Genomic DNA, 16,378 nt, shown 5'->3' with positions numbered 1-16,378 from the left:
TATATGGAATTTAAAAAAAAAAAATGTCATGAAAAACCTAGGGGTGAAACAGGAATAAAGACACAGACTTACTAGAGAATGGACTTGAGGCTATGGGGAGGGGGAAGTGTAAACGGTGACAAAGCGATAAAGAGGCATGGACATATATACACTACCAAACGTAAGGTAGATAGCTAGTGGGAAGCAGCCGCATAGCACAGGGAGATCAGCTCGGTGCTTTGTGACCGCCTGGAGGGGTGGGATAGGAAGGGTGGGAGGGAGGGAGACGCAAGCGGGAAGAGATATGGGAATATATGTATATATATAACTGATTCATTTTGTTGTGAAGCTGAAACTAACATACCATTGTAAAGCAATTATACTCCAATAAAGATGTTAAAAAAAAAAAAAAGAACAAAAATTAATGAAATAGAAAGAAAATGTACAATAGCAAAGATTTACAAAGCCAAAGTTGGTTTATGGAAATAAATAATAAAGTTGCTAAAGGTATGTACAAGATTGTCAAGAAACACAGAAGAAACAAAATGGAACAATCATAAATTTATGGAAATCAAGCAACACACTCTTAAACAACCAACAGACCAAATGAGAAATCACAAGGGAAATTAGAAAATACTTTGATATAAATAAAAAGAAAAATAATAGCATGGAGATGTAGCAAAAACAGTACTCATAGGGGAATTTATAACTGTAATCACCTACATTAAAGGAAGAAGAAAGTTCAATAACCTATCTTTACACCTTGAGGAACTAGAAGAAAAACTGATACCAGCAGATATAAGAAATAATAAAAATTCGAGCAGAGATAAACAAAACAGAGAATAGAAAAGCAATAAAGGAATTCAATGAAACCAAAAGTTTGTTCTTTGAAAATTTCAACAGAATTGACAAAACTTCAGTTAGAGTGACTCAAGAAAAAAAATGGGGGACAATTATTAAAATCACAATGAAAAATGAGTATAATACTGTCAATCTTACAAAAATAAAAAGGATTATAAGAGAATACTGTAAACAGTTCTATGCCAACAAATTAAATAACCTAAATGAATGAATAAATTCTGAGAAATTCACAAACTATCAAAACTGACTCAAGAAGAAATAGATAATCTGAACAGTTTTATAACGAGTAAAGAGATTAAATCAGTAATTGAAACCTTCCATCAAAGGAAAGACCAGGACCAGATGGCTTTGTGATGAATTCTATCAGTCATTTAAATAGGTAACACCAAATGCTTTTCAAACTTTTCCAAAAAATAGAAGGGAAAACGTCCTAACTCATTATCTGAGGCATCATTCTAATACCAAACTAGACAAAGACACTGAATGAAAAGAAAACTGCAACAATATTCCTTATAAATATAGATTCAAGTATACTAAACAAAATATTAGCAAACTGAATCTTACAGCATATTAAAAGGATTATAAACTGTGATCAAGTGGGATTTATCCTAGGAATACAAGAGTGTTTCAACATATAAAAATCAATGTAATACCCACACTAATAGAATAAAGGGGAAAAAACACATAGTCATCTCACGCATAAAAAAAGCATTTGACAAAATTAAACACCACTTTCACGATTTAAAACTGCAACAACAGCAACATGCAGAAAACTAGGAGCAGAATGGAACTTCCTTAACCTGGTAAAGGGCATTTTTGCAAAACCCACAGGTAACGTCATATTCAATGGTGAAAGACTAAAAGCTTTCCCTCTGAGATCAGGAACAAGACAAAGATTTCTGCATTTGCTACTTCTATTTCTTATTGAACCAGAAATTCTAGCCAGAGGAGTGAGGCAGGAAAAATAAAAGGGCATTTGCAAGAAAAATAAAAGGGCATTTGCAAAAATGCCCTTTACCAGGTTAAGGAAGTTCTATTCTACTCCTAGTTTTCTGAGTGTTGCTGTTGTTGCAGTTTTAAATAAAAGACATCACAATGGAAAGGAAGAAGTAAAATTATATCTATTTGCAGATGACATAATCTTATATATATGTTAGTGTGTTTCTATATACTAACAATGAACAATCTGCAAAGAAAATTAAGAAAGCAATTTTATTTACAATAGCATCAAAAAATAAAATACTTATAAATAAATTTAACCAAGGAGATAAAAGCCTTGTGCACTGGAAACTATAAAACTTTGCTGAAAAAAATTAATACACAAATAAGTGGAATCATTCCATGTTTATGAATTAGAAGGCAATATTATTAAGATGGCAGTATCTCAAAGTGATACAGATTCACTACAATTCATATCAAAATCCCAATGATCTTTTTGCAGAAATGAAAAAAGTTTATCCTAAAATTCATATGAGATGGCAAGTGACCCAAAATAGCCAAAATCATCTTAAAATAGACCAAAATTGAAGGACTTACACTTCTCAATTGTAAAATTACCTACACAGCTACAGTAATCAAAACAGTGTGGTACTGACATAAGATCAGATTTATAATTTAATGGAATGGAATTGGGAGTCCAGAAATAAAACCATACATCTATGACTAATTGGTTTTTCACAATGGTGTCAAGCCTATTTAATGGGGCAAACAATAATCTCATCAACAAATGGTGTTGGGAGAATTGAATATCCACATGCTAAAGAATAAAGTTGGACCCTTATTACCTCCTAGCATATACAAAAATTAACTCAGATGTGGTCAAAGATGTAAATTTACAGCTAAGACTATAAAACTCAAGAAAACAGGGATAATATTTCCTGAATATGATTGTGGCTGTGGCTCTTAGATATTACACCAAAACATAGAAATTATAGGAAATGGATGCTGGATTACTAGCATGGCAGCTCAGACAGCAGGAGAATTTTCAGGGGAAAAAAAAGGAAGCAGAAAAATGCTCCTAAACACCAAGGGGCTCCTCTATGGAACCCATGACCAAGTCAATAAAAAGCAACTCCTGTCTCCCTTCCCCAGTCTCTCTGGCTTTCTTTTCTATTATCTACCTGCTTCATCCCAGCCAGAAGAGAGCCTGTAAGCTCCCCATCTGTCTTCAGAGCAAAAGAGCTTGGACACCAGGAAGAATAGGCTGTAAGATCACTTCCTTGGGAGGGTGGCTCAGTGCCCTCACTCCTGGCTCCATTCCAGTTCAGCAGAATCTTGCTGTGGGATATTTACCCACTCCTTTGCAGGCCATAGACCTGGCCCAACTATGAGCAGTAGCTGCTCTGCCAACATGAGAAAGGGGCAGCAGTTTTCCTAGTTTTAGCTATGCACTCAACCCTTTAACGGCCCATACACAGCTCAGGCTTCATGCAATTATGCATTTAATAAATGTACTGAAGAAAAAGGGGAAAAAGCATAAGCAACAAAGAAAAAAATAGATAAAATGGTCTTCACTATCAGGTGAAAAGGTAACAGTGAATGGAAGAAACTTTTAAAAATCATATATCTGATAAGGGTTTAGTATTCAGGATATATAAAGAACCCTTACAGCTCAAAAACAAAAAGACAAATATACCAATTTTTTAAAAGTGGGCAAAGGATTTGTATAGATTTTTTTCAAAAAAAGATATACAAATGGTTAATGAAAAGATGCTCAACATCATTAGTCATTGGGGAAATGGCGATTATTTGTAGACGATTTCTTATAGAATTACCATTATACCTATTATCAAATAATGATACAACTCTAGATAGGTTTAAGGATTTGCTTTTTACATTTTTATGCTCAACTTTAATTCCGCTATGATATTCATTTCAAAATTATTTTAATGTAATCTAACTCAGGTCTCTATTCAGTGAAAACAATTTTATATAAAATTATACTGTTCATTCTTCACAGATCAGTTTTCATTGTTATTACATATAAAATATTCTTACAATAAATCTAAATAATTATTGTCTTTTTCTAAAATTTAGATTCTTGTGTGGTATTTAAAAAATAAACCATTGTTTTAAGCTTAGAAATGGTTTAGCATACATTAGTTTTCATTGAAATGGTATTTTTAAACCAAATTTTAATAGTAATTCAAGTTTTTATACATTTAGAACAATTATGATTTTTATTTACCATACTTAATGCTAATTTATTTCTTATCTAGTCATGCAGATGGATCGATAAAGTTTTGGGATGCTTCTGCAAGTAAGTTTTAAGTTTCTCCTTATATTACAGAAAACAGTTAATATTTACTCATAGCCATTGACCACTTTTTAGTTTGGACAGTTAATATTTTTGATACATATTTAGCATACACATATGGCTGTGTTACAAAAATGCATTTCCTATATTATTGAATCAGTCTAAAGTATTATCTCTACTGTACTTTTATGATATAAACAGACACAACTGAAATCACTCTTTATCAGCAACCTATTATATTTATGAGGTAATGTACATTGGAAAAAGTACCAAACTTTGTCAGACTAACTCTTTTCAAGGAATTTCCTTCACCTCCTCACTCTTAGAAAAGTGCTTTTATCCCACTAGTCTTCACTTTTCTTTGCCACTTGTCTACCAAGTCCGTGAGAATCAAAAGAAATAATTTGATAAATGTAAAACTTCTTTTGAAATCTTGAGAATTACATAATTTAAGGACTACAGGTACTCTGTTCAATGTTGAAGGGCATGCAAAGATTTAAGACTTGATTATACCCATACATACCCTTCAGAGAACTTACAGGGCAAACAATATGATAAGAACTCTAAATGTAGTACAACCCAAATTCTATTTTTTATCGGAAATGGGAGATTTATTTGAACCAGGTAGATCCAGGAAGGGTAGTTTGGTGGGGTGACATTTAATGTGAGTTTTGGGAGATAGTTAAGATTTTGATAGTCAGGACTAGGAGGAGAAGAAGTGAGTAATGTCTCTAAGTTTCTGAGTAACCATCAAGATAGAGATAACTCTTTGGAAATAAGGATACAGAAGAGTTCTGGAAGTTTGGATTTTGTTGGAACACCAGGAAATTCAAGTAAAACTGTCTATCAGGTAGGGAGAACAGTCAAGAATGGTAACTAATTAAGAAGCAGCATAGAAGTGATACTTGAAGCTATAGAAGTGAACTGAGAAAGACTGATAAACAGAAAAGCAGAGGGAAGAAGGTTGAACATTAGTGATAATCTTCGTCTGCAATCTAGAGTCCTTTAGCAGTGGAGCAAAGCATCAGCAAGAGGAAATGATTAAAAGATTTAAAGCCATGAAATCTGAGGGCCCTTTCTGACCTCACACAATAAAGATCAATTGTTCAGGGGGAAATTCCAAGGGACAACAGATTTTTTATTTTTATGAACCTTTTCATGTAAATCTGAGTTTGTTCCACGAACACAGTTAATTGTATAGTTACAATTACAACGAGCAAACATCTTTGCTCGTTTTCCACCACCTCAGAGTCACTCCTTAGCTTCTAAAATGTGAGAAGACACTTTAACACTCTAATGACTGAAGTGCATACCAGCCTTAAGCATGCACGATAATATTTTAAGAAGTTAATTTTAAATAAAATATTTTATTACATTCAGAACATATGTTGCAGAGGTTTGCAGCATGTTTAATATTTTTACTGTAATCAATTATAAGGGCATATCTCCAAATCGATGGATGTCATTGGAGAAATATCACTTAATTTGCCAATTTTGTGGGATAAGGTCCAGTACAGGAAATGAGGTTATACCGAATTTGAAAGTTGAGTTTATGTTAATATGTGTACCGTTGACCTTGAACAACATGGGAGTCAGTCAGATTGTGCCAACCCTCTACACAATCTGAGCATAACTTATAGTTGGGGCATAATTTATAGTTGGCCCTCACTATACACTATTTCTCTGTATCTGTGGTTCAGCATCTGAGGATTCTATCAACCTCAGATTGTGTAATACTGTAGAATTTACTATTGAAAATTATCTGAGAATAAGTGGACCAATGCATTTCAAACCCATACTCTTCAAGGGTCAACTGTATACATCTTCAGTTGCTGAGTATTAAATTACCACAATTTAGCAATTTAAAACAAAACCCATATACTGTCTCACAGTTTCCGTGTGTCATGAATCTGGTTCAGGTTAGCTGAGTTCTTTGCTCAGGGTCTCAGAGACTGCAGTTGAGGTGTTGGCTAGGACTGCAGTTTCACCTGCAGCTCAGAGTTCTGTTCCAAGCTTTTGTGGTTGTTGGCAGAATTCATTTTCTTGCAGCTTTAAAACTCGTGATTTGTTTCTTCAAGGCCAGCAAGGGAGTGTCTCTCTAACTTCAGGGAAGGCCCTGATCCCTCTTTTAAAGGGCTCACCTGATTCTGTCAGGCCTACTAAGGATAATCTCTGTTGATTAACTCAAAGTTAAATAATTATGTCTGCAATATTCTTTAATATTTCCATGTCACATCAGGCTTACAGAAAAATCATAAAAACATACTATGAACTGTTGTATAGCCTTCAGCCAGATTCCCCAAATATCTATGTATGCATGTGTTCCCTTCACCCGCCCTCCTCTCAATCTAGCACTTGCTTGCTCCCTCTCTCTCTCTTCCCTTCCCTCCCCGCTTCCTCCCTCCCCCTCCCTCCTGTCCTCCCCCACCCTTTAGTCTTCCTCTCTTCCCTCCATTTTCACACACACACACACACACACACACACACACACACATACATATATACATATATATATAGCTTTTTATAATCATTTGAGAGTAAGTTGCAAACATCATGCTCCTCTAACAGTACATGCCCCCCTAAATACTTCAGTGTATACGTCCTACAAACAAGGGCATTCTTCTATATAATCGAATTATAGTTATCAAAATCAGGAGCTTAATATTAATACAATACTATTATCTAACTTCCACATCTGACTCAGTTTTAGCCAGTTGTTCCAATAATATCTCTCATAATAAAAGAAAATCTAGGATTATTTGTTGGATTTAGTTATCGTATCTGTTGCGTTTTCTTTAGTCTGGAATGGTTGCTGAGTATTTGAAATTGACATTTTTAGGAGTTCAAGCCAGTTATTTTGTAGAATCTCTTCCAATTTGTGTTTGACTAATGTTTCTCATGATTAGGTCCAGATTATGCACTTTTGGCAGGAACTCCTAGAGTTTTAGAATGTTTCTCAAGGATCCTTTGTAGAATCAGAGCTTTTATATAGCGGAGTTATCATCAGGTTCTAAAATGGAACTAATATTCCCCCAAATAAATATTCCCCAAAACAATTCACAAAACCAGACTTTTTTAGCAATTACAACTGACCATTTCCTAACACAGAGCTACTCAGAAAAGATTCTTTCTAAAAGAGTCCAGATCATTGGACTCCCAATATTACTAACTGGTACTGGTAAATTACAAATGTTTCTCATCTGAAGGAGTGTCTAAAAATCTGTTGAGAGGAATAAACCCTCGAAGAATAGCATCAACCTCTCATCTAACAATCAAAGGAAAAAATTGTGAAATAGTATTGAGGAGTCCCCCTTAAGAGAGAAGTAGGCTCAGTAGTTTCATTTAAAAGTTTCTGAACCCAAGTATTTTTGTCAATAAACAAGGATAAAAATACTCACTTCGCAGGACTTTTCTGAGGAGCTCATGAGACAATGCATACAAAGGTCCTACATGTTCTTTGGTATGTAGTATATGTTCAATAAATGTTTATTTTTTCCCTATAGTCTTCCTCCAGCTAAATGGTACTGATATGAGAGCATGACATTGAATGATTCCTTGTTAAAATGTAGTTTATTTTGTTCAGTTGGGTTTTACTTTTGTGATTTAATATGTATATTTAAAAGGCTTCGACAACATCTATGAATTAAGTTCAAATTAGAAGATAACTATGATTCAATATCTTATAGTAACACTGCAGATGCTGTACAAGCTAAAAACTTCAAAAGTGTTTGAAAAACAGAAGGTAGGAGAAGGAAAACAAACATGTGAAATTGTAGAGGAAGATCCATATGCCATTCAGATGATCCACTGGTGTCCAGAGAGCAGAATATTCTGTGTATCAGGAGTCTCTGCATATGTCATAATTTATAAATTCAGCAGACATGAAATTACAACAGAAATAGTGGTAAGTCATTTAAAATTTAACTTTCACACTTAGAGTTATTAAAAGAAAACAGTTATCATAGATCTTAACTAGTGCTTGGTATGGTTTTAAGCCACCAAGAGTACAGTATGTGGCCAGTAATCCAATTCATAGAATTTTTAATTGTTCTTGTTACTTATTATAACATATTAAAAAAAAATTTGGCTTAAAATGACAAAAACAGTTCTCTATCAAAATTTAGTATTATTAAATAGGATAGATTGTGCCTATAGGTTTTATATAGATAGTTACTGATTTATTTTATATATAAATGTCAAATTAATGCAAGCTTTGTTCTATATCTTTATTAAATTTTTTAAAAATTTATCTTTTTGCCAACTAATTGCCATAAATGATTATTTCTCAACTACAATAAGATTACTTTGAATGATTTTTTAAATAGCAACATATTTGTAGGGTGGAAATAATTATGGGCCTGCCTTACGTAATCTTAATTTTTAAACTGATGAAATAATTTAATTATTCAAAATAATGATGCTCTCATGGGATAAATTAAATCTAACTTAAGGCACCTATAGATAATGGGTCTTCTCTACCCAGTCCATTTTACCATTTTATCAGAAAATAAAGATTATCTATTAAAGGCCTATGTATAACTGTTTTTACCTCAACGGCTAAAATTAAACATTGCCCTTAAAGTATATATTAGTTAAAACCCAGGCTTTGGAGTCAGATGAGCCTAGCTTTTAATTCTGGCTTTACCAATGAATATCTGTGTGATTCTGAACAAGTCACAAGGCCCATTAGTCAGTAGTACAGTCTGGGTAAGTCTCAACTTCATCACTCATATAACTTCCTGTGTAAATAAAATAGAAAAACAGAAAATAATCATAAACTAGAAATTGTAATGCCACTTTCATAGAGTTCTTGTGATGATTATATAAAGTCATTAGCAGAGTGTCTTAGTAAGCACTCAATAATTGGTAATTGTTATTGTCACCAGAGGTTTTAAGTTTTAAGATAATTATGACAATCATTTTGATAATATTGCTGTATTCACTACTCCATAATTACACTTTTTGTAAGCAATTGTTTATAATCTCAAAAATGCTTATTTTTACATTGAAAAGTGAATGTTTATGTTATAAAATAGATTTTATTTGAGCATTGAATGCAGTCATAAAGTAATTTAAAAATATTTTCAGCTTTAAAAAAGAAGGGTGTGGATCACCTTTTTATTCCAGTATAAATTATCATATGTTTTTCATTAAGCAATTCTGACCAAGCTAATGAAATTATATAAGAGCTAAACTAATGAAACAAACAAAAATATGGAATTTATTTTGGAAAATTTATACTGAAGTAATTCAAAGTCAAGATTGAATGAAGGTTTTTTAAAGCTAAGAAGCTTTGTACAAATAACAATTTGTGTGTTGCGTGTGTGTGTGTTTTTACAGACACACACATCCAATTTAGTTTCTTTCATTGGAATAACCATGACCAGTTTCTCCTTTTATTTTATCATATATGGAATTGTAATTTATACTTTATCTTAAGGAATATTTATTATACAGAAAATTTATCTCCACTGGTAGGTATTTTCTTATAATTCTGAAGAATTAAAAAACATTTTAAGGACTTCCCTGGTGGCGCAGTGGTTAAGAATCCGCCTGCCAATGCAGGGAACATGGGTACAAGCCCTGGTCCAGGAAGATCCCACATGCCGCAGAGCAACTAAGCCCATGTGCCATAACTACTGAGCCCGTGTGCCACACAACTGCTGAAGCCCACGTGCCTAGAGCCCATGCTCTGCAACAAGAGAAGCCACCGCAGTGAGAAGCCCGCACACCACAATGAAGAGTAGCCCCTGCTCGCCACAACTAGAGAAAGCCGTGCACAGCAACGAAGACCCAACACAGCCAAAAATAAATAAATTTATTTATTTTTTTAATTTACATTTTTTTGTGAATGCCACTGAATATTCTATATAATTTATTATTTAATTCAGTTTGGGGTATCTCAACTTTACTATGAATTGAACTAATTAATCTGAAAAAAATAATGAATAATTACTGAAAGAGTACCAGATATTTTAATGTGATTGTTATGAAAATCTAGGTTAAATCAAAACTTGATTTTTCTTTTTTTAAGTCATTAGAGGTACGACTTCAGTGTGATATTGAAGATATTATTACGCCAGAACCAGACACAAGTCCTCCATTTCCTGATCTCTCATCCCAGCTTCCTTCTTCAAGGAGTCTTTCTGGGAGCACTAACACTGTGGCTAGTGAAGGAGTAACGAAGGATAGTATCCCATGCCTCAAGTAAGAGTTGCTACCAAATTTTAAAACAATTTTACATGTTAATTGTATAATTCATTGAAACTGTACCAAATAAAATCATCCTCCTCTTTTATTAAGTTGTTGTCAAGTGGTCTACAGTCCACCAAGGGGTACCTTTGTCTTCTTTTTTTGGAATATCTATGAAGAGGGCACAATATTTCCATTCTTCATTACTAATTAATATATTTCCTTCCCTGACCGACCCTAAAGAAAACATAGCTTTGATAGAATGGGAAAACGTTTGGCAGAGCAGAAACTTGCCACTTGCCTGGTACTTCTCAACTGATAAAGTATTTTTAGGGAACGTCTTCAGCCTTCTTGTAATCCAAAAGTTAAACCAAGTTTACTACAAGAATACTATGTCAGAAAAAAGGCTTTTTTTCTCTCATGGTTACTAGGATATTGCATAATATTTCTTTCTCTTTTTTCAACTGATACTATTTTGTAATAAACTGCATTGTCTCAGTATATCTAAACAAATTTAGTGTCATGCTCAAATAAAACTTAAAGTTAATCAAGCCTATAGTGATGTTTATCTTGTTTTTATGCTTTCTGGTAATAGGGTACAAAAGAATGCAGTTTCCTTAAGTTACCACTTACTGCTTCTACATCGTCAAACCAAATGTTTCTAGTATTAGCTGGTTGGAGAATTTAGCCTAAGCAAGGAATTTCTCTGAGCCTCATATGAAACTATCTGAGTCTGCTACTCAAGAAACTGTGGATAACTAGTTTCCTCATTTCCTATAAAAACACTTATGGGAAATTTAAAGATGAGGTTTCAGGAGAAAAATAAGCTTACCATACAGTTAGCAGTTGCTGTACTTTTGTAATCATTGCTTCTGCCCCGCACCCCAAATTTTTCTTGTGAAATTAAAAAAGGAAGTATAAGTAGGCATTACTGAGAGGAAAATCTATGAAGGGGAAACAAAATCATTAAACTTTAGCAAATGGAAAACTTTCATAATGTTATAATTTTACACATTTAATTTTTCCTTCATATCACTTTGCTTCACTTAATTGATTTATATTAAAATGAAAGACAGAAAGAGAACAAAAAATTAAACAAAGCTTAAGAAAGCACTATAGATTTATTAGCTAAGAAGACCCATCACTAAAGTGGGTCCTGCAATGACCTGAGTATTTTTCTATAAAATTTAAAAAATATAAAAGATAGGGATAAAAGAGAAAAACCAGTAAAATCAGCAGAAATCTGATAGTGGAGATGAAGTAAATAATACCATGTGTTGTAGCATTTAATGCAGACTTGTAAAGTAGTAGTGACAATCTTAAGGATTATCAAGAGAACCAAGGGGATTCAGTATAATCCTCTATGTATATAAGCTCCAAAGGACCAAGCAGCAGAAGTATATTATTCTTTGAGTTACAGTATATTACAAGTGGTTCTTGAGTTGCATATAATCTATGCTTTACTAAATTATATGTTGGCATCCATCCCTAAATGACTTTCCTTTGCTGGATTTAGATATCCATATATATAAGCTAATAAATAAGCCTTTCAATACTGCCAGCTCTTCATTTTTAGCAATATTACAATTCTTATCAATATACACATGTTTGTGCAATTATCTGATTTTCTTTTGACTTTGTATGAGGTCATCATAGGCCTCATTAGGAGGATGAGACTTAAACCAAATGTAGATGAGGGAGTTATCTGAAGAATATCTGGTAGAAAAGTATTCCAGGCAGCAGGAACAGCTAAAGCAAAGGTCTTAAAGTGCCTGGCATATAAGGAGGTCAGTGTAGCTAGAACAAGGAAAGGATGGTGGGCAGTAGAGGACAGGTAGTAGGAGATGAAGTCAGATGGGTAATAGAGGGCAAATTATAGGCCATTGTAAGGACCTTGACTTTTATTCCTAATTAAATGGGGATGATTATAGGGTTTTAAATACAGAAGTGATATGATCAGACTTAAATTTTAAACTGGTCACTTTGGTCACTATGGTGAAGGTAGATTTGGGGATGGAAGGGAAAGGTAAAAGATGGGAGACCAATAAGGAGGCTATTGCACCTACCTAGAGATAATGTTAAGGTCTGGCAGATTCAGCAAAACAGAAGAAAACAAAACAGAACAGGATACACTAATTTGAATTTCAGAGAAACAATGAACATTTTTAGTATCAGTATATCCCAAATATTACATGGGAAATACAGTAAAAAAAAAAAAAAACAAAATAAACAAAATAAACCCATTATTTATTGTTTATTTGAAATTCAGATTTAAATGGATATCCCATATTTTTATTTGTCAACTGTAACTAGGATGGTAGCAGTACTAAAGTATTATAAAAAGTGGTCAGCTTCTGCATATATTTTGAAGGTAGCACCAATACATTTGATAATTGGTTGGATGTGAGATATGAGATGCACGGTATAAGAATATTAGTCAAGGATTACTTTAAGGTTTTTAAACTCAATAACTAGAAGGATAAGAGCTGCTATCAGCTGGAATAGAGAAGGATGCAAGTGGAGCAAATTCATAGAGAAAGCAGGAATTCAGCTTTTGAATATGTTGAACTCTTAAGTTGGGTGGTAGATTAATGGTCATAGTTTTTATTGTTATGCATTATAACTTACATATATGTAACAAATATTATGTAAGAAAAATAAATAATAAAAATAATTAAAAATACTACTATCACAAGAGAAAAAGGAACTGATGAAAGCCAGGTGAAGTTGTGGATCTGACTGAAAAACTACTTAAAGGAAAGGCTAAGAAATCACAAGTGTCTTGGTTTATTTTGAGACAGCTAGAGAAGATACTGCCTACCTGCATAATGTCCTCAATGCCTGGTGTTGTATATTTCTGTAGGAAGATTTGTTGTAAATTCTGAAAATAAGCATGAACATACGTATTTGAACTGTATATGATGCAATTACTTTTTCTGTTTTCTAGTGTTAAGACACGACCAGTGCGGATGCCTCCAGGGTATCAAGCAGAACTTGTTATTCAGTTGGTCTGGGTGGATGGTGAACCTCCACAACAGATTACTAGCCTTGCTGTAAGCTCGGCATATGGAATGTAAGTAGTTAATAGTCTTCTAATGTGTACTGTTTATCTGATATGTTTGATATATTTAAATGTTTCTTTTAAAATACTTAAGTGAAATCCTAAAAATGGAAAGAAGCCCTTACCTGGATTTTTATTAGATTGAAAATGGTACTAAGAAAAATAATAATTTAAATATAAACTGTGATTCTGTGTTCTTTCTTGATGTCAAACTTTAATAGTATCCCCACTTTTAATGTTGTTGGGAGGTTGTTAGGATGTTAATACACTCATACATGTTTGTTTGTTTGCTTTGTCTTTTCTATCCTTTCCCTCCTTGTGTTTCATTTTGGATACTTTCTTCTGACTTGTCTTTAAAAGTTCACTAATTCTTCAGTGCTGTCTAATCTAATGGTAGATTGACTCATGGAGTTCAATTTCAGTTATTTTTTAGTTCTAGACCTTCCATTTGGTTCTTTTTAAAGCTTTCTGTTACCTTCTTAAATTATCACTCTTGTCTTTTATTTCCTTGAACATGTCGAATATAGTTACTTTAAATATGTGTTTGATAACTCCATAACTGGTTTCTAGCTTAGCATTTGTCTTGGTTTTTGGTCACATTATATTGTCTTCATGTAACCTACGTTTGCTTTTTGATTTTGTTTCCGTTTTGTTTTTTTTAATTCAAAATTATATGAACATTATATACTCCCATATATATATATATATATATATATATATATATATATATAATAGAGAATATTATAGAGATAATTTGAGGTTCTAAATGATGTTATCATTCTCCAAAAAGTATTTTTCATTTCCTCTGACAGGCTAAACTGAGAGTCAGTAGAAAGTGCAGAACAGCATAATCCAGTCAGACATCCTGTCTTTGAAAGTTGGATTGTATTCCCTTTAAAAGCTAATTTAGTTCTAATTAATCCTTATTCCTAGGTTGTTGCCCTGCATAGAAGTTGTACCAAATTCTACTCCCACCAGCAATGTTTGAGAATACCTGATTCCCTACAACCTTTCTAACAATAGTATATAACCAAACTTTTAATCCCTGTCATTTTAAGTAAAAGGGAGTATATTATTGTAATACTAACACTTCCCTTGTATCTTAAGTGAAATTGGACATCTTTTTCTCTATTGTGACATTTCTGTTTCTATTCTTTGTCCATTTTTTGGCAGAGTTGTTGTCTTTTAGATTTGTGAAAAATATTTACATAGTAAGTAAGTTAGCTTTCTCTGTGATGTAACCTATAGATAGTTTCCTTTCTTTTGTTTCTTTTATGACTTTGTTTAGGATGGTTTTTTCCATGCAAAAATTTAAAAATTTTTAATTTAATTTTTAAATTCTATTTTTTTCTTTTATGGCTCTGGATTTTGTGTCATACTTAGAAAAGCCTTTTTCACTTCAAAATAATGAAGAATATTGTCCTATATCATTGTTTCTTTAATATATTTAAGTCTTTATCTAGAGTTTATTTAGGTATGAGGTATGAAATAGGGATTAAACTTTATTTCTTACCTGATGACTAAGAGTTATGCCAATACCACTTCCTGGATATTTCATCTTTCCCCTCTAAATTTGGAATCATCTTTTATCAAATAATACATTAAAATATATATATATTTGGCTCTATTTCTATACTTCCCAGTCTGCCCCTAAGCTAAGTCTCATGAGCTCTAAGAGAACTCCTTGAAGCCAGCTGAAAGGGTGAATACCTGAAGAAAACCTGTGTTCCTAGAATTTGGGGCGGGGGTAGATGTATGTGAATATGATATTGGGAGCTTGCTTCTTGGCTGAAAAATTCTTTGGTAGGAAAGCTGGCAGGAACAGTCCATGGATGAGGGGAGGAAAGGAAGGGAGTGTGGGGACAGCTGATAATCCCATTGTTTGATATGGCAAGAAGATATGCTTATCTTTTAACCCGGGTAGTTATCACTGAAGTTGGCTGAGCTCAAGCCATTTTCAGGGTTCCCTACTTAGAGACTGACCTACAAAGGCAAGGCACTGCCAAAATTAAGAGCTATGAAGGTGTATTGCCAGGTTCAGGAGCTGAAGGTTGTTGGAATAAGTAAGTCAGGTAGAGAGCATATTTCCCTTATAAAGTTACTGTGGGGTTGACAGTCATTACAAAGCCTCTGAAGAACCTACACTTGTATGAGAAAGCTTCGACGCCTGCCTCATAGATACTCTCAACTGCCAAAAAACTCCAGTTCAATTGGCTATCCATGTATATTCCACCAAAGTTTTAGGAAATAAGTAACAACAGTACTTATTTTCTTTCTGAGAACTTATTCCTCTTTCTGAGAATTGTGAAAGAAAAAAATCATATTCCTCTCATTTTATGAGGCCAACATAACCTGATGTCAAAACTTGAAAAGGGATTGGATCAAGATGGCAGAGTAGGAGGATGTGGAACTCATCACCCCCCACAAACAACTCAAAAATTCACCTACATGTGGAACAAGTCTCATGGAACTGGAAACTGTCAGAAGAATTCCTATACAACTAAAGCTGCAAGAAAGATTTCCATGTAACAGGGTAGGATGGAAAAAAGTCATAGGGTTGGGACCTCCACCCTGGGTAGGGAGCTGAAAGGTTGAGAAGGTCTGCACCTGTGGACCCTTACCCTGGGGGCTGAGTAGGTCAAGCCACAGACTGGAATTCCCAGTCCTGGGGCCCTACACAGAGGAGACAAGCCCCTTTGGCTGTAGATAGAACTGCCTGCCAAAACTGAATCAAGAAGAAACAGATAATTTGAACAGACTGATCACTAGAAGTGAAGTAGAATCTGTAATTAAAAAAACAAAAACAAACAAACAAAACAACCTCCCTGCACAGAAGTCAAGGACTGGATGGCTTCAGTGGGGAATTCTACCAAAATTACAAAGAAGGACTTATACCTGTCCTTCTCAAACTATTCCAGAAAATTGAAGAAGAGGGAACACTCCCAAATTCATTCTATGAAGCCACCATCACCCTGACACCAAAACCAGACAAATATACTACAAGACAAGAAAATTATAGGCCAATATCA

The 16,378-nt window shown here is 33.7% G+C and overlaps 1 protein-coding gene across 2 annotated transcripts in view; it reads left to right on the top strand.

Annotated features, from left to right (window-relative positions):
* STXBP5L (syntaxin binding protein 5L) overlaps window positions 1-16,378 on the top strand; it is a 369,562-nt gene that overhangs the window by 222,707 nt on the left and 130,477 nt on the right. For both annotated transcript variants that reach the window (XM_079922719.1, XM_079922720.1), the window contains 4 exons: window positions 4,059-4,099; window positions 7,783-8,000; window positions 10,131-10,303; window positions 13,236-13,361. In XM_079922719.1, coding sequence (XP_079778845.1) covers window positions 4,059-4,099; window positions 7,783-8,000; window positions 10,131-10,303; window positions 13,236-13,361 — 558 coding nt within the window. The remainder of the gene's footprint in view (window positions 1-4,058; window positions 4,100-7,782; window positions 8,001-10,130; window positions 10,304-13,235; window positions 13,362-16,378) is intronic.

This window comes from Stenella coeruleoalba (assembly GCF_951394435.1).
Source record: "Stenella coeruleoalba genome assembly, chromosome: 5".
Lineage (NCBI taxonomy): Eukaryota > Metazoa > Chordata > Mammalia > Artiodactyla > Delphinidae > Stenella > Stenella coeruleoalba.
Note: the sequence above shows the minus strand (reverse complement) of the source record. Positions and strands in the feature narration are given on the sequence as shown.